Raw genomic sequence first — 25,170 nt, 5'->3', positions numbered from 1 at the left:
TGTTTTCCAAAATATATTTGCAAATGGAGAAAGTGGGTGTGTAGAAAGGACACTCTTCCCCCAACACCGGGAGCCCACCCCCCTCCACAGTACCCACTCTCCCCGAATCCTTATTTCATCTTTAAAAAAAAAAAAAAAAAAAGTAAAAACAAAACCAGAAAAGCACTCTGTACAAGGGCTGGATCTGGGTAGCTTTGCTGCTCCCGTCTTCCTGGGTGCAGAGCTAGGTCTCGGGGCCTCAGGGACAGTCTCTGAATGGGTGATCTTGTTCTAAGGCACTCACTCCCTTGGAGCCTCCTCCCCCCAGGGCCCAGCTCCTCTAAGTCCTTCCGTGTCAAAGATCTGGAATAAGAAAACCAGGTACAGCTGCTCCAGCAGGTGAGGAGACTGGCGGTGGCATCTGTGGAACCCTAGAGTTGGCTGGGGCAGGGCTCCAAAGTCAGTCAAGACTCCCCAGTGCTGTCCCTTCTACCAACCAGGCTGGGCCCCTCTCGGCCACCTGGATTTTGGAGGGGGAAGGTAGGTTCCGGTGTGGCAGGATCCCCTGGTTGTGGGCCAAAGACCCATTTCCTGCCTCATCCCGATACAGGCCAGTAGTCAGGCCTTCCCCACTCCCCGGAGGTTCAGCAGGGCCTCGGCCGACTTGGCCTCTGGGCTCACACTGGCATGTCCAGCCCCAGGTACTCTGGGTTCTCTGCTGTAGGGGTCCCTTCAAAGGTGCTGGGTGGAGAGCCCCGCTCTGATGGATCCTGGTCCCAGTAATACAGGTTGTCAAAGGCTGGGCTGAAGGCTGGAGGAGGGTGGGGCTGAGGGGCAGCTCTGCCCCGGGGTGCCAGGTACTCCGGGTTCTCCACAGCACTCCCAAAGGCAAAAACATCTTTGACAACCCCATTCTTGCCAGGGGAGAGAGTCTTGGGGGACAGAGTCTTGGGCCTTTCCAGAGTGGCACCAGCCGGTCGGGAAGGAGGCAGAGGGCCTTCTAGGGGCGAGGGGGGCTGTGGCCAAACTTCTGGCTGGTTCACATATTCTGAAAGGGCAAGAAGAGGGGCTTGTTAGGGGAATGAATCCATGTGTCCCAACTGCTGTCACTGCCCTCACACGCCCAACTCCCCACCCTCCCAATCTTTCAGCGTGGGCCTGAATTCCATACCAGGCTGGGGGCTGCAGGTCAGGGGGGCGACGTAGCCATCAGTCTCAGGGGGCAAGGGTACCGTAGGGTCCTCACTGTACCGCTGGAGAGGGCTGGGGTCCTGTGAGGGAAGGCTCTGCAGCCCCTTGGCTGCCCCCATTCCCAAGTCACCATCAAACACGTCAGAGCCAGCGCCCTCTGAGGGTGCCAGTGGAGACTTGGGGGGCTCCTCCTCGGAGGGCTCCAGTCCTAGAGTCAGCTCACCACCGCCACTCTGGAGATGAGAAAAGGTTGTGATGGGGTCTCTCCTGGATCTGGGATAGAGACTCCATGGGCTCTCCCATGGGATAAAGACTCAGAGGAGATAAACAGGTCATCAATGGGATTTGACACAGTAACCATGGAAAGAGGTCAAGGGTGAGAATGCAGTAGGAGTCCTCAGGGATACAGGGGTCTCCATGAGCCATGAGAGGTGATTGCTGGGGGAGGGATGACACAGGAGAAGGACCCTAGTCCCTGGGGCAGGTAACCACATCCACCCACCTCAGTGTGACAGAGGACACTGACCCTGGTGGATGAGCTGCGGTGCCGGCGGTGGGCAGTGCCCCCAGCCCCTGGGGTAGGTTCTGGGCAGAAGAAACCCTGCTGGGGTACCAGGTACTCCTCAGCATCCACCAGGTCCCCCATGTCATCATCTTCCAGTAGTGAACGGTAGAAGGTGCTGTCCAAGGGGCTGGCGGGGCCCAAGTCTTCATTCTGGGGACGAGGGAGACAGTGTGACAGCCTCGCCCCTGCCCAGTGCACAGCCTCCCAAGGAACGTTCAGGGAGGACAAGGGAAGGGAGCCCAAGGTCTGGGCTGGGAGGCCTGGGACCTGAGTCCTCTCCCTCCACACCCTCTATGGGAGGGTGCTCTCTAGTCACAAGCAGGGATGGGGCAGGGAAGGCCCCGTACCTGAATGACCACAAAGCGCTGGGGGTCCCTGGCCATACGCGAGAATTCGGCCACCAACTCCCGGAACCGGGGTCGACATTCAGAGTCTATCATCCAGCCTGGGGGCAGGAGGGAATCCCAGTATGTCAGTTCTGGCTGCAGCCCACAGGCAGCCCCACTCCTTCCCTTTCCAGTCTGGTCTAGACAACCCCCGTTATTAGAGTCCAAGCCCTTGCTGGTAGAGAAGAGGTATCAGATTCAAGTCCTGAGCTAGATCCTTTGAGAATCATTACTAGTTTCCCCTTTTTATTTTGCATAGAAGTCTTTTCCTAGCTGGTCTTCTGGAGCTCCTCTGGCCTGGTACAGTAAAAGGGAAGCAAGACCCTTCCAAGGCTCCTTTAACCATAGCAGGGACCCTGGACCCACATACATCCTGCTCTTGGTCCCCTCCCACACCCCTTAGAGGCCCCTCCACCCAGAACCTCCCATCCCTCCTCCAGGCAACCGACACAGCTCAGCCACGCACACTTGACCATGATCATGTAGACATCAATGGTGCAGATGGGGGGCTGGGGCAGCCGTTCCCCCTTCTCCAGCAGGTCAGGGATCTCCCGGGCTGGGATCCCATCGTAAGGTTTGGCCCCAAAAGTCATCAGTTCCCACACAGTCACACCTGGGGCAGAGATGAGGTTAAGAGGTTGGGGGACAAGAGGGCGCTTTAGTGCACTAAGCCCTAGAGTCTCTGCCCAAGGGCCTGGCACCACGAGGGAAGGGAGGAGTGTGATGTCACAGGGCAGGAGCTACCCAGCCTTTCCGTAGTCCCAGGGAAGTGCATGGACCCTGGGAGCCCCTTCCTTCCCTCCCACATTCATGCTAAGATCTCTCCATTCATTCTCCCACTCCTGCTCTCTTCCTTCCACCAACATGCCTCCCAAGGCCATGGCTCTGTGTCTACCCCTCCTCCCAACCCCCCCTGCCACACACCGTAGCTCCACACATCACTCTGGTGGGTGAACCGCCGACGGAGAATGGACTCCAGCGCCATCCACTTGATGGGCACCTGGTGAGAGCAAAGAATTCCTCAAACTCAGTGTGGTGGGGAGACGGTTGCCCCTAGTTAGAGCTCTCCCAGGGGCCAGACCCGACCCCATCCCACCTTGCCTCACTCTGCTCCCTCCTCTAACCTTGCCCCCATCCGCGTGGTACTCTGTCTCGTCAATGTCCAGCAACCGAGCCAGCCCAAAATCTGTAATCTTGACATGGTTGGGACTCTTGACCAGCACATTCCGGGCAGCCAGGTCCCTGTGCACCAGCCGGACATCCTCCAAGTAGCTCATCCCCTGGGATCAGAGACATCGATGTGGACCTCAGTCTGGCCACATTCCCCTAGGAAACCTCCCCAGCCTAGCCCCATGTGGAGACAGCAGCTTGCCCCCAAGGACACCTGCAGACCTTCAGGCCCCCGAAGCCCCATGTGGAGACAGCAGCTTGCCCCCAAGGACACCTGCAGGCCTTCAGGCCCCCGAAGCGCATACCTTGGCAATCTGCACACACCAGTTCAGCAAGTCCTGGGAGCCCAGGCGCCCACGGTGTTCTCGGACATGGTCTAAGAGGCAGCCGTAGGGCATAAGCTGTGTCACCAGCTGCACCGTGGATGTCAGGCAGATGCCCAGGAGGCGGGACACATATGGAGAGCCCACTCCAGCCATCACATATGCTTCCTGGAGGCAAGGGTAGGCACTAAGAGGGTGTGGGGGACCAGAACCACCACACACCCGTCCTGAGGGCTGAGGCGCCGCTAGGGACCCTCACTCAATCCAGCCCCATCAGTCACAAACCAGAACCATGGCCCACAGGTAGAAGCTTAAGAGTTGAGGTTTGGGGAATCACCAAGTGTCTCCCAAACCCCAGTGAAGAGAGAGACCAGAGCCCAGACCTGCAGCCCAGAGGTCCCTCCCATACTCCAAGCTGGAGATGGCGGAGGGGCTTACGTCCAAGATTTCTTTGTTGGCTTTGGGAGATGTGTTTTCCCTCAACACTTTGATGGCCACTGGGATTTTCACATTTTCCCCATCAGGGATCCAGATGCCCTGGGCAGAGAGGAGGCCGTGAGCAGGAAGAGGGGACACCAGATCCAACCTGTAGTCATCTAGGAGGTCCTTACTTGTGCTCCAAATGCCCTCCCCACCTTGGGGGCAACCCACTATTTAACACTGGCCTCACTAGGGAGCGCTGCTCTCCACTCCCTTTCCTCTGGTTCCACTCTCCCACCAAACTGACCAGAACCCAACAGCACTACCCCCCCACCCCAACAGTACTACCCCCACCCCCGTTCCAAGCTGCCCTCCCCACAGAAGGCTTGGCCACACCCCACGCATCCTCTAGGACCACCCACCCCGGATCTTTGGCCCCACACCTAACCTTGTAGACTGTGCCAAAAGCTCCGGATCCAAGCACCTTCACCTTCCTCAGCTCTGTCTCTTTCAGGATCCGCATCTGAGCCTGGTTGGGCATCGCTCCACTAGGCGTCAGCGGCTCCACCAGCTGTGGTGACGGGGTGATGCCTCAGTAACAGAGGCTGGGCCACAGGCACCCCCACACACCCCGCCCCAGGCCAACAGGGAGGCCCTCGAACGGCCTCACCTCGGTTTCCTGCAGCAGCCTCCGCATAGTGTACTTCCGGATCTTCTGCCGCCTTCGCTTGATCAGGATGCCGAGGACCAGCCCCACGACCACAGCCAGCAGAATGCCCACCACAGCAGCAATGATGGATGTCACAGGGCTGGGGGCAGGAGCCAGGATTAGGGAGTGGGGGGACCAGGCTGGGCCATGAAGGGATGGAGGGGCCCCATGGACAGATAGGCAGGTCCCTGGTGTTTTGTAATTTTATTTTATTTTTAATTTTTATTTACTCATATGAGACAGAGAGACAATGAGCAGGGGGGAGAGGCAGAGGGAAAGGGAGAAGCAGATTCCCCGCTGAGCAGGGAGCCCCACGAGGGGCTTGATCTCAAGATCCAGGGATCACTATCCAAGGCGAAGGCAGATGCTTAACTGACTGAGCCACCCAGGTGCCCCACAGGTCACTGGTGTTTAGAAAGAAGTTGGCGGGGCTGGGTTGGGGGAGGCACCTGGGTCATGATCTCAGGGTCCTGGGATGGAGCCCCCTGTCCTGCTCCAAGCTCAGCAGGGAATCTGCTTGTCCCTCTGCCCCTCCCTTGCTCCTTCTCTCTCTCTCAAATAAAAAATCTTTTTTTTTTTTTTTTAAGAGGGGAAGTTGGAAGGGTTAACCCGTAAGCTCCATCCTCTCTTCCTTACTCAAAAACCTCCCTTGGCTCCAACCACCTATGTGCCTGCCCATGGCTCTAGCCCAGGACTCTGAAACTTCCTGACAAAAATCACCGGGGAGCTGGTTAATGTACACGAGTCTGGAACCCCACTCCTGGCAACTCTGACTGTGGTGTGGGTTGGGGCCCAGGAATGTGCCCCCTGATGTGTGAGCCAAATTTTTCACCCATAGGTCATGATTTTCCACACCTCCCAGCCTTGGTGCATTCTGCTACTTCTGCCTGGATTGCCATTTCTCCATGGGGTCATCATTCAAGACTCAGCTCATCCTGGGATAGATGAAGCTCCTGTGTGTCGACCCGACATCTCCATCCTTGCTTGGCCAAAGCCTGGCCCATCACAGATCTCTCATGAATGCTTGTTTCATGGACAATTGCCTAGGACATACTCCAATCTCTTTTTCCCCCCAGAGTCTTTCCCAAAGTTCCCTACTGCCCAGAAAGCAAGTCTAACCCTGCAGCCCAGTGGCGAGGGAAGGCCTATGCCCTAACCTGACTCAAGACTTCACCCCCTTGCTCCCTTCTCTGTGCTCCCTCCGTGGCCTACCACACCAGAACCATCGAACAAAAACATCCTAGATTTTCCTGATCCATCCCCCATATTGCCACCTGGTTGCTTTCTCCCTAATGCAAGTAACCTACCTGCCCGTTTCAAGGCCTGGCTCAAATGCTACCTCTTCCTTGAAGCTTCCCACCACCCACTTAAAACTTCATCATTCACTCCACTTCAGTGCTGCCCTCTCTTCTCAATCTACCTTTTGTCCCAGGGGATTGAATGTTGTCTGTGTCCCTTATGAGACATCTAGCTACTCAAGGGTGGGGAGGCACTGGGGAGTCTTCTTCACCATCTTTTCCTTCCCCACCCCCTAAGTATCCCAAGGAGGTCCTCCATTCACTAGTTGAAGGAAACTGAAAGGTGAATCAATAGTGGAAGACTAGGCTGGGCAGGGAGATATGTCATGTCGGGAGACCACCCTCCAGCCCATCCCGCAGCAGTGACCGCGCAGGGGCTAGTAGGAGACAGTGGGGCAGCATAGTGTATGTCCCAGGAATTGGGCTGACCTGGCTCTCTGCTCGGCGGGACAGCCCTTCTCGTCCAGGTCCGCACAGCTGCAGGAAAGAGAGTCCAGTCAGTGAGACTGGAAACCACCTCCTGGGCTCACTCTAGCCTCACAAGCATCTCGGGATGGGTGTGGCTGGGTTATCACCCCATTTGACAAAGGCAGAAACTGGATTCCAGGCCACCAGTGCTATTTCTACCACCCCACATGGGGATTCCTTCTCGCATTTCCCACTCCCCTCCACCTCCCTGTGGTAGGTAGGAATTGGGGGCCTCCAAAAGGAACATCAAATCCAAAAGCATGGCCGCTTCCTCTGTAAAAGATTGCCAGGGTAGTAAACTAGCTCAGCTTCTGCAGAGGACAGTTTGGCAATACCTAGTAAATCATGTCTGTGACCCAGCAGTTCCACCTCTCAGGATATACCCTAAAAGTGCCAACATCTGTACACCAGGGAGCATGTACAGATGCTCACTTGTACAGGGTGAGCTCAAGTGCAAAAAGCCACAATAGAAAGAAAGAAAGAGGAAGGAAGGAAGGAAGGAAGGAAGGAAGGAAGGAAGGAAGGAAGGAAAAAAGAAAGAAAGAAAGAAAGAAAGAAAGAAAGAAAGAAAGAAAGAAAGAAAGAAAGAAAGAAAGAAAGAAAGAAGCCACAATAGAAAGAGAGAGGAAGGAAGGAAGGAAGGAAGGAAGGAAGGAAGGAAGGAAGGAAGGAAGGAAGGAAGAAAGGAAGGAAAGAAAGAAAGAAAGAAAGAAAGAAAGAAAGAAAGAAAGAAAGAAAGAAGAAAGAAAGAAAGAAAGAAAGAAAGAAAGAACCAAGAAAGAAAGAAAGAAGAAAGAAAGAAAGAAAGAAGAAGAAGAAGAAGAAGGAGAAAGGGAGGAAGGAAGGAAGGAAGGAAGGAAGGAAGGAAGGAAGGAAGGAAGGAAGGAAAAAAGGAAAGAAAGAAACAAAAGGAAAAAATGAAGGAAGAAGATATCCCTCAAACAGGGACATGGTTTAATAATACCATATCTGTGCTGCAGATTGAGTAGTTAAAAAAATTAGGAGGTAGATTCATGTGCATTTGCAAGAAAGGACCCCAAGATACATAAAGTGGGGGGTGGGAAGCAAAGTGCAGAACAATATGTAGAGTATGATTCCATTTGCATTAAAGAATGCATAGACACAAGTCTGACTACATATGAGGTGAACTTGGGGATTTACCACAAAGATACAGATGCAGTTAAAGGCTGAGACACCTGCACCCCAATGTTTATAGCAGCAATGTCCACAATAGCCAAACTGTGGAAACCACAGTTTGGAAGGTGTCCATCGAAAGATGAATGGATAAAGGAGATGTGGTCTATGTATGCAATGCAATATTCCTCAGCCATTAGAAACAACGAATACCCACCATTTGCTTCAATGTGGATGGAACTGTTGGGTATTATGCTGAGTGAAATAAGTGAGTCGGAGAAGGACAAACATTATATGGTCTCATTCATTCAGGGAATATAAAAAATAGTGAAAGGGATTATAGGGGAAAAGAGAAAAAATGAGTGGGAAATATCAGAGAGGGAGACAGAACATGAGAGACTCCGAACTCTGGGAAACGAACAAGAGGTAGTGGAAGGGGAGGTGGGGACGGGGATGGGGTGACTGGGTGATGGGCACTGAGAGGGGCACTTGGTGAGATGAGCACTGTGTTATACTATATGTAGGCAAATCGAACTCCAATAAAAAAAATACATGAAAAAAAACCATCAGGTGAACTAAACAAAATTGCTGTTTCTCAACCATTTTTGACCTACAAAAACAGCAATCTTACAGTACTCGACCTAATATAAATGTAATATGTGTTTATGTAAATGTGTGGAGAAAAGCCTGGAAGGATGCAAATACCAGAGTGAATCTGATAGTTCTCCCTGGGGAGGTGAAACAAAAGGGCACATTTGTTTTGCAATATTTATACTTTTATACTGCTGAAAATGTTCATCCTAAGGTTGTATTCATGTGTCTCACATGTAATTAAAGACAACTAAATTTTAAAAAATAATAATAAAAAGAATATAGTAGATCACCATGTTAGGACATGGAAAAATGTTGCAAGATTCTGTTAAATGAATAAAAAAGCACTTTGCAAAACAATAAATGGTCTATGATCCCATTTTAGTTAAAAAAACATATATATGTTAGAATGTGCACAGATAAAAACAACTAAGAGTAATTATATATATTTAAACCATTTTACATGTTACAATAATAATTACATGTTAGCATGTGCATAGGTAATATCTGGAAGAAAATATTACAAATTATTAAGTGGGGCTAGAACTACTAACGGCATTTATATTTCATGTTTTCATTAAAAAAATTTTAACCACATGTGTTACTTTTAGGATCAGAAAAAAAAAAAAAAACTCTAAGAGTCTTAGGATAGGCAAAGGCAGAGTTATCCCCTTTTTATAATAAAAGCCCCAGAAAGGGTCCTGGGACAAAGCTCTCCCTCCCACAGAAAAGGCCCTCGGACTCACGAGTGGGTGCAGTTGATGGGGCACGGCTGGCAAGTGCCCTCCTCATCTGCGAACTTCCAAATGGGCATGAAGGACAGGTCAGGTTTCACACCACTGGGGCAGCGAGCCACACAGAAGGGAGGGTCCTTGTAGTGGGCGCAGGCCACACACTGGTCAGCCTCCTGAGAGGGGAGGAAGGGTTTGTAGGGCACTAGACCAACACCCCCAGGGTAGCAGGATCTGGCTCATGTGTCCCCTTCGTGTTCCCATGGCCACTCAACAGCACGTTCATCCTGCTGCTGGGACAGCCCAGACCTACTGGGTCTGCCGCCCCAGGTGAGGGGCTTCAGGTGAACTGGAAGCCTAGCAGGGGAGTGTATTACTTAAGATATAACAGCAAGTAGTAATAGTAACCAAAATGTAGCAGATTTTTCTTTTAAAAAAATTATTTATTTATTTGAGACAGAGAGAGAGAATACCAGCAGTGGCAGGAGGGGCAGAGGGAGAGGAAGAAGCAGACTCCCTGCAGAGCACAATGTGGGGCTCGATCCCAGGACCCTGAGATCATGACCTGAACCAAAGGCAGATGCCCAAACGATTGAGGCACCCAGGTACCCAGCAGCAAGTCTCTCTTGTGCTTGGGCATTGTACCAAACCCCATTTGAAGTTCATTCTTACTATATTCCAACGAGGTAAGTATTAATATAATATTCATTTTACAAATGAGCAAACCAAGGTTGGAAGCAGGACTTGGATTCGAATCCAGTACCCTGATGCCTAAGCCCATTGGTCTAACCACCTTGGCACAGTCACAGCCAAGAACACAGGCCTCCCCAGGACCTTTGCGTAGTCCAAAGGGTCACCGGGTCTATCACACAACTCTTGCAGACCTCAGCCTTCATCTATCCTCCTGCTTTCACACTCTCCTGCCATCCAAGTCTGAACTCAGAGCCCTCCCCTGGAATATTCTCGGCCTTGCTTCTGTCCACCCAGCTTGAGCCAACCAGCAACTCACCGATCCAAAGCAGGTCACTGAGCCATTCTGGGGCTGACACTCTGAGTGGCACGGCAGACAGTACCTGTCCTTCACATACTCTCGGGGCAGCCTGCCAGAGGGAATGGCTGATGAGGGTCTGGAAGGAGCCCCTGTGCCCTCTCCCTGGCCGCCCCCCTGCTCCGCCCCGCATACCCCTGCAGTACTCGGCATTCCTCCACGCACTCCTGGCCCCGAAGGAATTGGCTGCAGTTGACGCACTGGGTGGGCCCTGGACCCCAGCAGTGCCCATGGGCGCACAGCGGGTAGCAGGCCAGGCCCTCGCCCACTGCAGTGAGGAGGAAGGGGTCAGAGGGGACACTCAAGGGAGGTTCTGGGTCCAAGTGACCCAGGGGAGGAGGCTGTGGGGGTGGCTGTGCCCAGAGTGGTGGGGATACCTGCTGTGCAATGCAGGGATAAAACAGCAGAGAGGAGAGGGGGAAGGCAGGGACGCCAAGGCACTGTGGCAGGACCCAGCTGGAAGCCATGCCAAGAGGCCAAGCCAGCCAGAGCGGTGTCAAGATCGCTGCTGCTAGGGACCCGTGGGCACTCCTGGGTGCCGGCAGACGGGGAGCGTGTGGTGCTGGGCTCCCTGTCTTACCACACTCCTCCTCTGGCCGGTTGGCACTATGGAGCAGGGCCTGGTGGGGGTTCCGGAAGAGCTGATCCCAGGGCACCGTGTGCACGAAGCAAAGGCGGGCGTTGCGGTGGATGAGGGCCAGCCCACTGCCCAGTTCCCGCAGCGAGCGCAGCCCCAGCCAGCTGATGCCCAGCCCTTGCAGGGTCAACGAGTAGGCACCACTGTGGGAGGAGTGTTTGGCTGCACCATCGAGCCGCTCCCGTGGGCAAGGGCCGCCCTCACCTCCCTCCCATCCCCCGTACACTCTGCAAACTCCCACGGATACATTACTGCTGGAGTCCCCAGGGAGCAGGAGTGCCCACCACACCCAAAGCCTGGGAAGTTCCTCGGGCGCCCCCTTCCCCGTGCTCACTCATGCAGAACTCGTCCCCGGATTACTCGCAGGTTCTGGAAGACACTGAGGTTAGGCAGGCTGTCTGGCCACGCTGAGATGTACAGGTAACCTGCAGGCACAGGGTGAAGCTAGGGGTGTGGGGACAGGAGAAGGACCCCAACCTCATCAGAGCAGGATGCAGAGAGGCAAAGCCCACCTGTGATCTCCTCCAGAGCCTCAAACACTCTGAGCTGCTCAGGCTGTAGGGGGGCAGTGTTGGAGGCTGGGTCCCTAGGAGGAGGATTAGGAGAGGAATCATCAGGGCCGAGAAGCAGGTGGGCACGACCCCCAGAGCTGGCCCAGCCACCCTCCCCTACCCCCCTCTATTAATGACTTCACTTAAATCCTTTGGCCATCAAGCCTGGCTGTTTTCATCCTGAGTTTCAAAGCCCAGGCCCTAGTTTGGCAGGATCTGTCAAAACAATATTTATATCCTTTGATCTAGAAATCCTACTTCTAGGAATGTGGCCTAGAGAAACTTTGGCTCCTGTTCCCAGAGACATGTACGGCACAGAAATGTTTGTAAGAGTAAAAATTGAAAACTACCTAAATAGTCATCAGTAAATAGAAGACCTGTTAAATATAATCCCCATCTATCTTGACTGTAGACAAAAACATTTAAGAGCACTTAAAAAAAAAAAAGAGCTATTAGTATCTGCCAGGCACTGTTCCAAGAGCGTATGAATATTATTAACTCATTCAAATGTTCTAGCCACCTTATGAGGTCGGGGCCGTCTTTGCCCCCATTTTACAGATGAAAAAATTAAGGTACAGTAAGCAGGTCACAGGACTAGAAAATGGGCGAGCCGGGTTTCAAACCCAGGCAGCCTGGCTCCTGAGCCTGGGCTCTTAGCCGCTGCTCCTCGCAGCCACCTGCTCCACAGCTGTTGAAAGGACGAGGCAGCCCCCCAGGAAGTGCCACGACCAGCTCTCCGGGGCAAGAGGCAGACAACGCTCACTTAAGCTCCCACTTCAGGTCAATCTCCTCAACAAAATTACTACGGCTATGTTTCTCAGCGTTGTGTCCACGTATGTACAAATGGTCTAGGAGAACCCACACAAGCTCTTAGCATGGGTTCCCTCTGGAAAGGGGAAGAGAACTACAGGAAACGTTAAAGGAAATTTTCTCTTTTTTTAACACATACTTTTATTGAAGTATAATTCACATACAACAAAATGCACTTTTAATGTACAGTCTGAGGAGTTTTGACAAATGCATTCACTCATGTATCTGCTACCCCAGCTGAGACACAGAACACTGCCATCACCCCAGAAATTTCTTTCGTGTCCCCTTCCAGTCCCCCACCCCTGGGGACAACCACGGTTCTGAACTCTATTACCACAGATTGGTTTTTGCCTATTCCAGAGCCTCATGTAGAGGGACTCGTACCGTGTGGACTCTCTTGCCTGGCTTATTTCACTGAACTTGGGGATATTCTTGAGGCTCATTCATGCTGTATCTATTAGTGAGCTGTTTGTTTCTTTTTATCCCTGGGAATTCCATCGGGTAGATATACCATCATCTATTTACTCGTTCACCTGCTGATATATATTGGCATTATTCCTAGCTGGGGAATATTGTGAATAAAGCCACTATGAACTCAAGGAGAATTTTGTTTTATCTGGATGTTTTGACTCCCGTAAAAACATACATTCGTGGCCAACATGTGATTTATGAAAACAACCGCCCAGTCCCTGTACCCTCTGGTCCCCCACCTGCTTCTTTTGCATTTCTGGCCTCCCACCTCTGTTTCCCATCATCCTCCAGAGACGCTGGCACTTCTAGGCGCTCAGGATTCAGTGACTGCCCTGACGCTGCTCAGACCACTATGCCCAGCCTTAACTCCGCATTTCCTTACCCCTCAAAGCTCTCTGGCAAAAATGCCAGGCTTCCAAAGATCTTCTTGCAGCCGGCAAACTCCTGGATGTTCGCACTGGTGACCGCCCTCACCTCCCGCAGGTGCTCCATGCCCAGACCATAGCACACTGCGGGGAGGGGCATGTGTGAAGGGGCTGTCTCAGCCCCCACATGGAGCACCAGGACCTCCAACTTCAGGGCTCCATCCCCTCCTGGGGCCACATGTCCCCTCACACAATTACAGGAGACATGGGGGAACGTGTGGGACTGATCCAGGGAGGGTCAAGCTAGAGACAGTGGAAAAAGACTGGGTCCCAGGCGGGTCTGAAGGACAGAACAGGGAGCTAGGCCAAGCTGGGTGTGCAGCCCAGCTCAGGGCATGGCCAACAGTTACCTCGGGCACAGGGCTTGCTGCATTTCTCGCACCGCTGTGTCCCATCCTCAGCCGTCACCTCTTGGTTGTTCAGGGGACAGACCAGGGTGCAGGATCCCACGTCCGTAGACAGGTAGTTGTCTGAGGAGATGAAGACCATGTGTCCATGTGCCCTGGCCCTGCACGTGCGCCCCACCATCACCAATGTGACTAGGCCCACAGGGTACAACATTATCAACCTACCCCAACATTATATGCTACCCCAACTGAGACACAGAACACTGCCATTGCCCCAGAAATTTCTTTTGTGTTCCCTTCCAGTCCCCCCACCCCTGGGGACAACCACAATTCTGAATTTTATTACCACAGAATGGTTTTGCCCTGATTGAAATTGCCCATTTCAATCCTGAAATGCCCTTACGACAAGCCTGTGCACTTGACATTCATTTACGCCTCACAACAACCCTATGTAATGGGCAGTTAAGATTCTCATTTTGCCAAGAGGGAATCAAAGCACTTTTTTTTTTTTTAAGATTGTATTTATTTATTCATGAGAGACACACACAGAGAGAGAGAGAGAGAGAGAGAGAGAGGCAGAGACACAGGCAGAGGGGAAGGCAGGCTCCACTCAGGGAGCCCGATGTGGGACTCGATCCCGGGTCTCCAGGATCATGTCCTGAGCCAAAGACAGACGCTCAACCACTGAGCCATCCAGACATCCCGGAATCAAAGCAGTTTTATGTAAATTACTCAGGGTCATTGTGCTGTTGGGTGGAGAAGCCAGGATTTGAGCACAGTCTGGCTCTACAGTTTGAACTCTGATGTGCCATGGGGAGGGTTCCATCAGGACCCGAGAACCCAGTCCTGTCGCACATGACAGGAAGAAAGAGGCCCCAGGTCCAAAGTCAGTCCCTAAATGCACATCAATAAATAGGGGAGTTGTTAAATAAAACTCTGATCAATCTAGTGCTTAGTATGTGCCAAGCACCGTCATAAGAGCTTTACAAATATTAATTCATTCAGGGGTGCCTGGGTGGCTCAGTTGGTGAAGCATCTGACTCTTGATTTCTGCTCAGGTCATGAGATCAGCGTACATCGAGCTCCACACACAGCAGGTATAGTCTGCTTAAGATTCTCTTCTCTTCCTCTGGGTAACCCTGTTAAGACCCTTCTCACTTCTGAGAGCTTTCTCTGTATCTTTACTTAATAAACTTGTGTCCCTTTACTCAAAAAAAAAAAAAAAAAGATTCTCTCCCTCTGCCCCTCCCCTTGTTCTCTCTCTCTCTCAAAAAACAAAAATAAATCTTCAAAATAAGTCATTCAAACGTTTTATAGCCACCTTATGATGTCGGGGCTGTCTTTGCTCCCATTTTACAGATGAAAAAATTAAGGTACAGTAAGCAGGTCACAGGACTAGAAAATGGGCGAGCCGGGTTTCAAACCCAGGCAGCCTGGCTCCTGAGCCTGGGCTCTTAGCCGCTGCTCCTCGCAGCCACCTGCTCCACAGCTGTTGAAAGGACGAGGCAGCCCCCCAGGAAGTGCCATGACCAGCTCTCCGGGGCAAGAGGCAGACAACGCTCACTTAAGCTCCCACCGACATAAACCAACCCGCCACCACCACTCCAGCAAAATGATTAGAACTACATTTCTCCCTGGCACTCACAGGGACAGGAGGTCACACAGCTGGCCCCGAAGGTATATCGGCCCTCAGGGTTGGGCATGGATTCGAAGGTGTCCGTGTTGTAGGTGACCAGGGCTGGGCAGTGCAGCTCACAGATGCCACTGTGGTTGAAGTGAAGGCAGGCCTGGGGGGAGAAGGGGGGCAGGACAGGAAGCTGGTGGTCCCTGGGCCGTTCTTCCCTGGTGTGCCAGGGGCAACAGGGCAGTAGCAGGTGGGATGGCCCTCCTCTTGCGCCCACCCCATGGGGACATACCAGGCAGTCAGAGTGCTTGGGGCCCGTGCAGCCAGCAGCACACTGCTCGTGGCAGCAGTCGGTGGGTTGTGGGCCCTTGCAGCGGGCACAGCCCCCTGCACAGACAGTCCGCGTCACTGTGAGACAAAGGGCAGGATGAGGGCTGGGCAGTAGTAGTCCAGGCACCAGGCCCTCACCAGCGGCATCACTTTCTGTGACTTCCGGCCCCAAGGAAGACACTGAGGCCTGGTCACACCCGCCCCTGCCCCATGTCTCCTTTACTCCACTCAGCCCCCTGCCCCCCACATTCTGGGCCTCCCTAGGACTCACAGCTCTGACAGTCCCCGGAGCTGGCCCCCCAGCAGTGGGCGTCTTTACAAGCTGGAGAACAGGGTGGGCCTGGGGAGAGAAACAGAGACCAGAGACCAAGAGACAGGATGCACAATGAGGGGGAGGCTCGGTGGGAAACAGGGGCCCTAGGCACAATCTAGAGGCAGAGGGAGGCAGGACACAGGACCAGAGATGAAGAGACCCAGAGAGAGGGCAGGGGGAATGGGACAGGAAGAGGAAATGGGTAGTGATAGAGCAGGGGTGGGGGTGGGGGGTGGGGAGTGAGCCAGGAGTGCAGGGTCTCAAGAAAGAGAGGAGGCAGCAGGCAGGGAGGAGCATGGCTTACAGGCTCGAGAGCGGTTGGTGTCTATCAGCGTGAGGGCCAGCTGGTTGTTCTTATGGAAGATGTCCTTCCATAAAATCGTGTCCTGGTGGCAGAGCTGCGGGCTCCGCTGAATCAAGACCCCTCCCTTCAGGATCTCTGTGGGGTGGACAATAATCAGGGCCTTCCTTTCCCGCCTGTCCCCTTCTGCCCTCCCGTAGGGCCCTCCTGACTTCTCAATTTTCCCCGGGGATTAGAGAAGACACCAGCATCTCCTCACTCTATCAGCACCCCCCCACCCCCCCACCCCCCCACCACTCCTGCACACACACATGAACAATCTGAGATCCAGGGAGGGGTGAGTTGTCCATGACCAGGTCCAGAGGTCCGTGCCACTCTCTCCTGTCCTCCCACCTCTTCACTCTGTACATACTGCTTAGCGGTTAAAAGAGACTCTAGAGTCTGAAAACCAGCCTCACCACTAACTAGCTATGTAACTGTGAGCAAGTCACTCAGCCTCTGTAAACCGTTTACAGTTTTCTCATCTGTAAGAAGCAGCTAACGTTGGTGCTTCCTTGCAAGATAATGGCATGACCAAGATAGGCTTATGCATGCGAAGTAACTGGCCACGGAGTCTGGGCTACTGTCAGCTGCAGGCCTGCCACATACAGTTGTATAGGTTGTTCACTGAACATGTGTTGCCAGCCAAGAAGTGGATAAACCCCAACCTGTATCCTCATTATCAAACTCTGCAGGCTCATGCAAGCCGTGACTTCCTGGGAAGAAGGGAAATCTTGTTCTAATTTCCTAGCTCCACCTGCATCCATCCTGAATGGATGCCAGTTCTAATTCACACAAAGCCTCCCATGGCTAGCGATGGCCCTGATCAGCTCCCAAGAACAAGGAGAAGGTTTCGGTGAGTGATGACCACCTGTGAGGCTTCGAAGCTGCAGCTCCCGCAGCCCTCCTGGGGCCGCCCCTGGTGCAGAGATGCCACCCTCCAGTGGGTCTCCATTGTCCAGCACGGCCAGGGCATAGTTGTCCTCAAAGAGCTGGGTGCCTCGCACAATTCGTAGCCTCTGCAGTGGGATCTGCCTCACTTGGCTGTGAGCAATGAGCACATAGCCCTGCACCTCCTGGATATCCTGGGAGGGAACAGGGTCAGGTGGGGTTGAGGCAGGCCTTGGCCCTGGACCACTCCCATCCCCCTCAGAGTCACCAAGTGCTTGGGGATCTTGGGCAAAGCCCCCATGCCCTGAGAAGTCCAGCTTTCTCACACATTAAGAAGAGATCTCCACCTTCCCAAACCAGATTCTTATATGATCAAGACAGATAACTGGTGGGGGGAGCACTTTGTGAACCATGAGCAAGTGCCCCACCCTGGCTGCATCTCAGCTCCCTCGTCCATAAAAGGAGAGACCCACATGAGAGCACGGCCATGACTGGATCAGGCATCAGGCATCATGCACATGGCTCCACCCCAGAGCAGGGTGGACACCATCCAGCAGGCTGGTACCCACTCTCTCCCCTGCTCCTGACCCTTTCACAGATATTCCCTATTTGATATTTTCCCAGAGGGGAGTCAAAGTGTGCTTGTTGCTTCCAAACACAGACAGGGGAACCAAGGGCTGAGACCACATTCACGTGGTTGTCAGTAGCAGAACTGGACCTAGAACTCACAACTCCCAGCTGCCCGTTCACCCCTGCCAGCAGGACAGGGACAGCGAGAGGGGATCATGCTGGCAAGAGAGCAAAAAGATTTAGCAAAGGAACAGGTGCATTCCACCCAGGGATGTCTGTGGGCCGCCACATTATAGGGAGGGAGTCAACTGGTCTTGCAGTAGAACAGACGGGAGCAGACATCAGAAAGGACTTCGGAGTTGAGGAACCACAGCAAGTGAGGAAACAGCACCCTCTTTTACCACCCATGTATAAGCATAGGGCTCAGCGCAGCTGGAGTCAGGGCCTGGCTGGGTCACCCATGAGCCTCACCTGCAGGAAGGACAGGCTGGCATTGGCAGGCAGGTAAGTGAGCTCCAGGTTCCCCTGTACCACTTGACAGCCCTGGTACAGGTGGCGGAGCATATCCAGGTGGGTCTCGGGACTGGCCGGGAGCCGGAGCTTCATGTCTGTGCCGGTGCACACTGGTAGGAGGGAGACATGGGTCAGAGGGCACTGGCCGGTGAGCTTCTCCAACCTGACTCCTGCTCTCCACTCACTCCCTAGAGTCATGCCATCTCGGACGTCTCGGACGGTGAGAAAGCACAAGTGAAGGACCCCTCTCCCCACGTCCCCTGCACTTGCAGAAGGCACAACAGCAAAAGAAAGTGTGCAAGTTTGGGAAGAGGAGGGAAATCCAAGGAGAGGCTCCTTCGAACTTGGCGCATCCTGAGCATCCAGAGGGGACCCTGTTGTGCCACCCCTGGGGAGCTTGCCCACCGATCCCAGGCTATTGGCTGGCAAAGAAAGCCTCCCTTTGTCCCAAAGGCACGACTCATGGCCAAGGGATAAAAATCCCCCGAGAGAGGCCATGATGAATCATGAGTCTTCTGGATACCCCCTGCCCCTCTCCCGAGCAAACAAACTCAGGGCGTTCTCTCCACCCCATTCCAATACCACCCACGTGCCAACCTCTTGGCAAGGGATATCCACCCCCACAATGCCACCCAGAAAGTAGGGAAGGAGGGTCAGCTAGAGTCATAGCTGGGGCATGAGGACCACTAGGGGCCTGGTCACTGCAGGGACCTCTGGAATTCCCCCAGGCAGAAAAAAAGAGCATCAGACCCCAACAATGGGCATCCGGACCCAGGCTACAGACCCTGGGCCAGAGTGATGACTACTCTGATGGCTCCTGTGCTGGTGCTTCACCCTTGCCACCTCCTCAGGGCAAGACTCCAGAACCAGCTGGTGGAATCTCTGCCACGAAACTCCTGCCACAAGGGCACTACCTCAGCCCTGTGTACGTGCCGGGTGCCAACCATCGGCCAAGGGGCATCAAGATGAACTGCCTCCCCAGCCCACCTGGACCTCAGCGGGGTGTCCCTGAGACCAGGGGGGCCTACTAAGCCCAGGGATATTGACGGGGTAAGCCACCCCTGGTGAGGGGCTGCTGTGGACAACGGCTGGCACCATGCCTGCCAGTAGGGGGGAGATTAAAGTGCCCAGTTGAACTCGTTTTTCTGCTCTGGTGAGAAGATGAATCACCTGGCGCGTCTTGCCCAGGAGGGTGTGCCGGAGGGGGGGTGCGTTGGGGGGGGCAGAGGGCACCCCCAGAGACACAGGCTCACAGGTGCCTGAGTCGCCCCTATTTCCTTTGGGCCGCCACCCCACCTCCCACGGCCTACGTGCTGAGATTCAGGGGGACAGGAGTGGCTGACTCCAAGGTCTGAGGTCAAATTTTGGGGGGGGGATAAGAGGTACGCTCTGCCTCCAGAAAGCTGGGAAAAGGCTGGTAGGGCCAGCCCCTGGGGTTCCTGCCAGGACCAATGAGCCATGTGCTGGCAGCCTCCCAGTGAAAGCCAGAGTGGTCTCTTTTCCCACCCCTTTGGAGAGACAGGGAAGGAAGCAAAGAGGGAGGAAGGGGAGGGCCCAGAAATAGCACTCAAGGGTCCCTCCCCCCCAGACTCCCAAGAGAAATAGGAGCTGGGGGTGGCAGGCCAGGCCCAAAATAACGCCCGCTGCTAGGACCTCCTGCGGCCTCGGCAGCCTCAGCTGCTTTGTAGGCACAGCTGTCTTTAGGCCCAGACCCCAAAGCTCTGGCCCAAGCCTGGGACAGGGACAAGCAGAGCTGGGGCAGGCTGTCTCCACCCCCTGTGGCCCACTGCCACCTCTAAGGGACACCAGCTGTGGCAACCAGGCAATGGCAAAAACATCAACGATGGAAACACCAGGAGCAGCCACATTAACTGAGCACCTACTGTGTGCTCGCAGCCAGGCACTCTGGGTGGAGCCTCATAACATCCTCCAGAGGTTGGGACTACAACCCTCTATCTTGCAAAGATAGGAAGCTGAGGCCAACAGGGCTTATTCTCCCGAGCCCATAAAGCTTGTGAGCCATGGAGGAGGCATGATTTGAACTTGAGTTCAACTTTAGATCCTACATTCTCAACTGGACACATACAGATTCCCCCCACGCCTGGTGCAAAGGGAAATAAATACACACCAACTCTAGTGATGCCACTGATAAACACTGCAAGCTCTGGGCAGGTCAGGGTGGCCGGGCTGAGCTGAGGACCAGATAGAGTGGCAGCCCCACCCCACCAGCGAGTTTGTTTGTGGCTGATTTGAGTCTAAGATTCTTTAAGTGTTTGCAACAGGTGGTAAAATTGGTACCTACTCTCCCAGGGAGCTGGAGGCTGGCGGGCAAATTCCCCCAGCAAGCTGACATGAAGCCAAGAAAGGCCTCTTGACACCTCCCCTACCTCCAACTCCGTCCCCTTCACCATGTCCCCTTCACCAGGAAGCTGGGCCCCTCCCACCTACTACCCCATCTCCTCACTAACCTCCTCCTCCCCAGTCCTCAACACAATCCCCACATCCACCCAGCCCCCATGGATTTCAGTGGGGGAGGAGGGCAGGAAGTCTGGTTCTACATGGGGGGGCTCGTGTATCCGGGACACCTGGCCTTTGGGAGGCCCAACCTCCAGCTCTCTAGCACAGTACTATGAGACCAGCCCAACATTAAGTAAGAGTTGGATGGATGGATGGATGGATGGATGGATGGATGGATGGAATCAATAAGAAGAACTTCCCAACCAAAAAGGATAATTGAAGTCATGGTGTCCATTCCTCTGCTCAAAGACTGTTCAGGGTTCTTCAGAGTCAGTGTTCAGTCCCAGTTCTGGGGGTGTTCTCAAGAGGGTTCTTTCCTCCCCACTAGACTTCACCCCCACATGCTTCTCTTGCTCACTAGCAGGAGATAGTTCTTTTAGTTTTGATGAACATGACCTGCACCCCCAAAGTCACCTCCCCCAGATCCACAGGGTAAGAGCCCATGCCCATTCTAGTGATGCCCAGAACTCCCCACCCTACACACCTGGTATATCAAGGCCAGTATCAGACCAGGGACTGGGCTCCAGGTCATTAAACCAGAACCCTAGCTGGGCTGCTCAAGTGTGACCTTGAGCACGACCTTGGAACTCTGGGGCAGAAGCCATATCACATTCATCTTTATGCCCAGCAGCACCTAGGACTTTGTAGGCACTCAATGAATATTTAGTGACCTGAACTTGACTGTGAGGATGGGAATAATAAAACATTAAGAACTCTTACTCTCTGCAGAGAAGTTAAATGAGAGTTAAATGAGAGAATGAATCAAAAAGCAGTGTGTAAACACGACAAGGCTTTGTCAACAGAGCTGAGGCAAACAAACATTGGCTATAATAATTCTACTCCTGGAGAGCACACACCCCTCGTCCTACATGGGCTCCCTTCCCAGGGGTGGGGAAGGTGGCCCAGCAAGAGATGGAGGTGTTACCACCACAGGCAGAGGCAGGGTGGGGGATCTCTCCAGAGCATTTCAGTACCCAGGGGCAGGCACAAGTACCTGGGCCCTACTCCAGCGCCCCACCCCAGCCCCCTACTGCTTCCTCATGTTTCCACTCCAGCTGTCTCTCTCACCCACAGCCCTGCACGCCCCCCTACATTGCCCCCCTGCATTGTCCTCCTGCATCCGCCCTATCCCTGTCCTCAATCCCTTGCCTTGCCTGGAGGGTGCAAGAGGAACTCAGGCATGGGCTGGACAGGGAAGGAGAGGCCCTCAGTGGGCCCCAGATCACTCCCCGTTCCATAGCCTAGATAAAGAAGGTCACTCACCTGAATAACAGAGTAGCACCTCTACCCCAGTCTAGCTACTCGGCTGCCCCGGAGGCTTTGCTCACCCCATTCCTGTCAAATAGGATAAGACTTTGACTAACTCTTAATGCCTCTTCATTAGACATTATTATTGGGTCTAGACATACATATTTGGGTCACTACGAAGCCTTGGATAAGTCACTTCGCTTCTTTGAACTGTGTGTACCTACTTCACTGGATTATTGCAGGGATGAAATGAAACCATCCATGGAAAAGAACCTGGCACATAGAAAGCATGTTGCACTTTTTTTTTTTAAGTTAAGGCAAGAGAAGTTCATATAGCAGGAGTATGGATAATTCCAAACCAAGAGAAAATACAAGAGAAAATACGAAAAATGCCTTCGTATTTGGAACACGATGTACTTATTTTCTCTTTTTGCATTTCATACTAGCTTTTCAGTTGGGTTTTCTTTTTTTAACTTGAATATTAAAATGAAGTTCCTTTCCCCAAGTATAGTAAAAAGGAAGTTGTTGGAAGAATCGTTTGGGAATTAAAATATGAGCTCTGCAAGATAAGAAGTATGTGTTTGTTAACACTTGACAAAACTTTGACCTCTAAGAACGGATCCTAGGGGTGCCTGGGCGGCTCAGGTGGCTCCGTCGGTGTCGGTGAAGCATCTGAGTCTTGAATTCGGCTCAGGTCATGATCTCAGGGTCCTGAGATTGAGCCCCCACATGGGGTTTGGCACTCAGCGTGGAGAGTCTGCTTGAGATTCTCTCTCTCCCTCTCCCCAACCTCCCCCATCCCTTCTCCCTCCCCCTCTTCCCTCAAATAAAAAAAATCTTTCAGAATGGATCCTAGCAAAACCCTGATCCTCTGTGTCCTCTCCATCTCCCCCTTCCCCCAAAGTCCTGCTCTAGCCTTCAGCCCTGGGATACGATGGGGGTGCTAGAGACAGCTGGGCGGGGTGCTGCCATTGCAACCATTTTCTGCCAGACACGCCCAACATCTGTCTTTGCACCCAGCAGTGCAGATGGAGGGGTGACGTAGACCTGAGGAGGCCCCAGTTGTCAGTGGGAGAAATGGCCCCTCAGGTCCCAGCCCTGGAGCAACCCAGGCCACCCCCACCTGCTCGTGCAGGCCCAGGTGAGGGAGGCAGCAGCTCGTTCTGATGTCGCAGCCTGGCCTCACCCACCTCAGCAGAAGGTCAAGGCTGAAGACACCCGCCTGGGAAACAAGGAGAAGGACGGGCTCCCAGGAAAGTGGAGCCTCCTTCCTCAGAGAGAAGGGGTGAGGCCACCTCCCGCTGTTTACAGCAGATCTGGCCCAGCACCTTGAGGGAGTTCCTTGAGAGGGCAGAGTTCAGCTAAGTCTCGAGGCCAACAGGGAGACTGCTGTTTGGCAACACAAAGCCCAGACACACAAACACACAGACCACACAACTCAGAAACACCCTGGCGTAGACACCCCTCAGACAGCACAGCGAAGCTCAGACAGAGGTGCCCTCTGGCAACCCACAGACAAGAGGACACCCACCCCTTCTCCAGACTCCCTGACCAATGGAGACCACCCACTACTCCCAGAACGCGCTCATATTGTCTTCCCCACAACCCAGTGATGCAGGGAGAGCAGTGTTGACCACTGTTCAAGGTAGATCCATACAGTGATGCAAATTCATGGTTGGGGGGGGGGGGGGTTGCACACAGGCAGGGGTCCAGTCTTGCATCCCCCACTTCCTTGATGCTATTTAACCTCTTTAAGCCCAGGTTTTCACCTGGAAATGGGAATGCCAGTAGGACTTCTTTTGTAGGGCTGGTCTGAGGGTTTAAAGGAGGGAATGCATGCAAACCACCACGCAGCATGCCTGGTGCAGAGTGGATTTCCAGCAGACGTTTGCTTTCGTTGTTAGTGCACCCAGATGGGCAAACGGGGCATACCCCCCACTGCCCCCACCACCCCCCTTCCCCACACACCACCTGACAGAAAAGGTAGGACAACCCAGCCCTCTGCTTATCGGCATCTGGTCTTATTTCTTTAGCTTTCCTTCCCCACCCCCATTTCCCCACAACTGCCCAGGAAACCCCCACGCTCGTTTCCCACTCTATGTCCCAGACCAGAACACCCAGCACCACCCCTCCGTGGCCCATGCTCTCCAACAAAAGTCACAAAGCACACAGTCCCCGAGCTGGCCCTAAAGAGACTTGCTCAAAACAAACGTCTCCCCCTCCCCCCACCCCAGGCTCCAGCATGAGGCAACTCTGCAGTCCGACCGGCCACCCTCTCCTGCCTGGCTCTGGCCGGACAGGTTGTTTCCCCCCCACCCCCTCCACACCCCGATCCTGCCTGAAGCTGGAGGAACTAAACCCTATAGGCTGCGGGGAGGGGGAGCGGGGGGGGGGGCGCAGGGGGAGGGGCAGCCGAAGGGACCCCCGAGGAATCCAGCCCAGTCCAGTCTGGAGGCGGAGGCTGCCAACTGGAAAGGCTTTGAGAAAGTTTGAAGGGGCTCAAGAAAGGGGGGGAAACACTCACACACACCCCATGCAGCGCACCCTTTGAGGGTAAACTTTCTGAACAATCTCAGAGAACTTTTTCTGACAAGTTCCCAGCGCCGTCGCGGAGTCTGGGAAGCGCCAGCCTCTGGCCGGGGACCTGGAGAGGCGCTCGGGCGTCATCGCCCCCGGCCCCGGCCCCCGCCCCCGGCCCGCGGCCCCCGCTCCCTCCGGCCCCCTCCCCGCCCAGGCCGGCTGCTCGCGGCGCCGGGACCGTCCGAAACCCCCGATCCCGCGGCTCGCGCGGCGCCCCCCGCCCCCGCCTGCCCCCGGGACCTCGGCCGCGGCCCCAGGCTGCAGGGGCGCGTCCCGCCCGGCGCCCTCCCCGCCCCGGACCCACCTTGGGTGCCCGCGGCTCCGGAGGGCAGGAGGGCGAGGAGGAGCCCCCAGCGGCACCAGGCCGCCAGCTCCATGGTGCTCACTGCGGCTCCGGCCCCATGGCTCGGGCTGGACCCGGCGGCTGCCTGGTGGTGGCGGGGGTGGGGGTGGGGGTGGGGGTGGGGGCTCCGCTCGGCTCTCGGGGCGCGACGCAGGGGGACTCTCAGCTCCACAACTTCATTCTTGGACTTCCTCAAGGCAGCCCTCCTCCTCCACCTCCTCCTCCTCCCGTGATTGGGAGCAGCGCGCTCCCGGCTCGCCCCCCCACCCCCTCCGCCGCATTCCAGCGAGTCCCTGGGAGTGGCAACTCCCAGCTTCACTTTCTCCCTCGGCGCGCAGGCCTGGGGTGCGCCCCTCCCGGCGCCCGGACGCCGCTTGCCTGCGCACTTCTCACGCCTTCCCACGGAGAACCCCTAAAGCCGCGACGGCGATCGCCAGACCCCCTCCCCCAAACACACGCACACAGCGGGGGGAGTCTGGGGAGAACGCTTCAGGCTACCGTCCTTAGCTTTCCTTTAAGTCACAGGTTTTGCCGTAGAGATTGCCGACAAGTTTGCATCCTACTCCATCCATCCCATAGCTATTTTTAAAAATATCAACCAATGGCTCTCCCACCACATCCTCAAATCAAACTGATAGTAAAGGAGG

The 25,170-nt window shown here is 54.3% G+C and overlaps 1 protein-coding gene across 2 annotated transcripts; it reads right to left on the bottom strand.

Annotated features, from left to right (window-relative positions):
- Window positions 1-24,849, bottom strand: ERBB2 (erb-b2 receptor tyrosine kinase 2). 2 transcript variants are annotated; one of them, XM_041725131.1, is made up of 27 exons: window positions 24,485-24,849; window positions 17,794-17,945; window positions 16,733-16,946; window positions 15,826-15,960; window positions 15,480-15,548; window positions 15,171-15,286; window positions 14,900-15,041; window positions 13,258-13,377; window positions 12,865-12,991; window positions 11,163-11,236; window positions 10,985-11,075; window positions 10,594-10,793; window positions 10,149-10,281; window positions 9,975-10,065; window positions 8,981-9,141; window positions 6,471-6,518; window positions 4,705-4,843; window positions 4,483-4,605; window positions 4,053-4,151; window positions 3,597-3,782; window positions 3,246-3,401; window positions 3,046-3,121; window positions 2,588-2,734; window positions 2,083-2,180; window positions 1,673-1,885; window positions 1,151-1,403; window positions 1-1,027 (listed from the first exon to the last, which is right to left on the bottom strand). In XM_041725131.1, exons 1-27 carry the CDS (start codon window positions 24,555-24,557, stop codon window positions 657-659), a joined length of 3,807 nt encoding a protein of 1,268 aa, XP_041581065.1. In that variant the 5' UTR covers window positions 24,558-24,849; the 3' UTR covers window positions 1-656. The 2 variants fall into 2 exon arrangements, with proteins under 2 accessions (XP_041581065.1, XP_041581066.1); XM_041725132.1 differs by having other exon boundaries at window positions 1,697-1,885; window positions 24,485-24,847.
- Between the last annotated feature and the right edge of the window lie 321 nt (window positions 24,850-25,170).

Source organism: Vulpes lagopus, chromosome 12 (assembly GCF_018345385.1).
Source record: "Vulpes lagopus strain Blue_001 chromosome 12, ASM1834538v1, whole genome shotgun sequence".
NCBI lineage: Eukaryota > Metazoa > Chordata > Mammalia > Carnivora > Canidae > Vulpes > Vulpes lagopus.
This window is presented reverse-complemented; position numbering and strand designations above follow the sequence as displayed.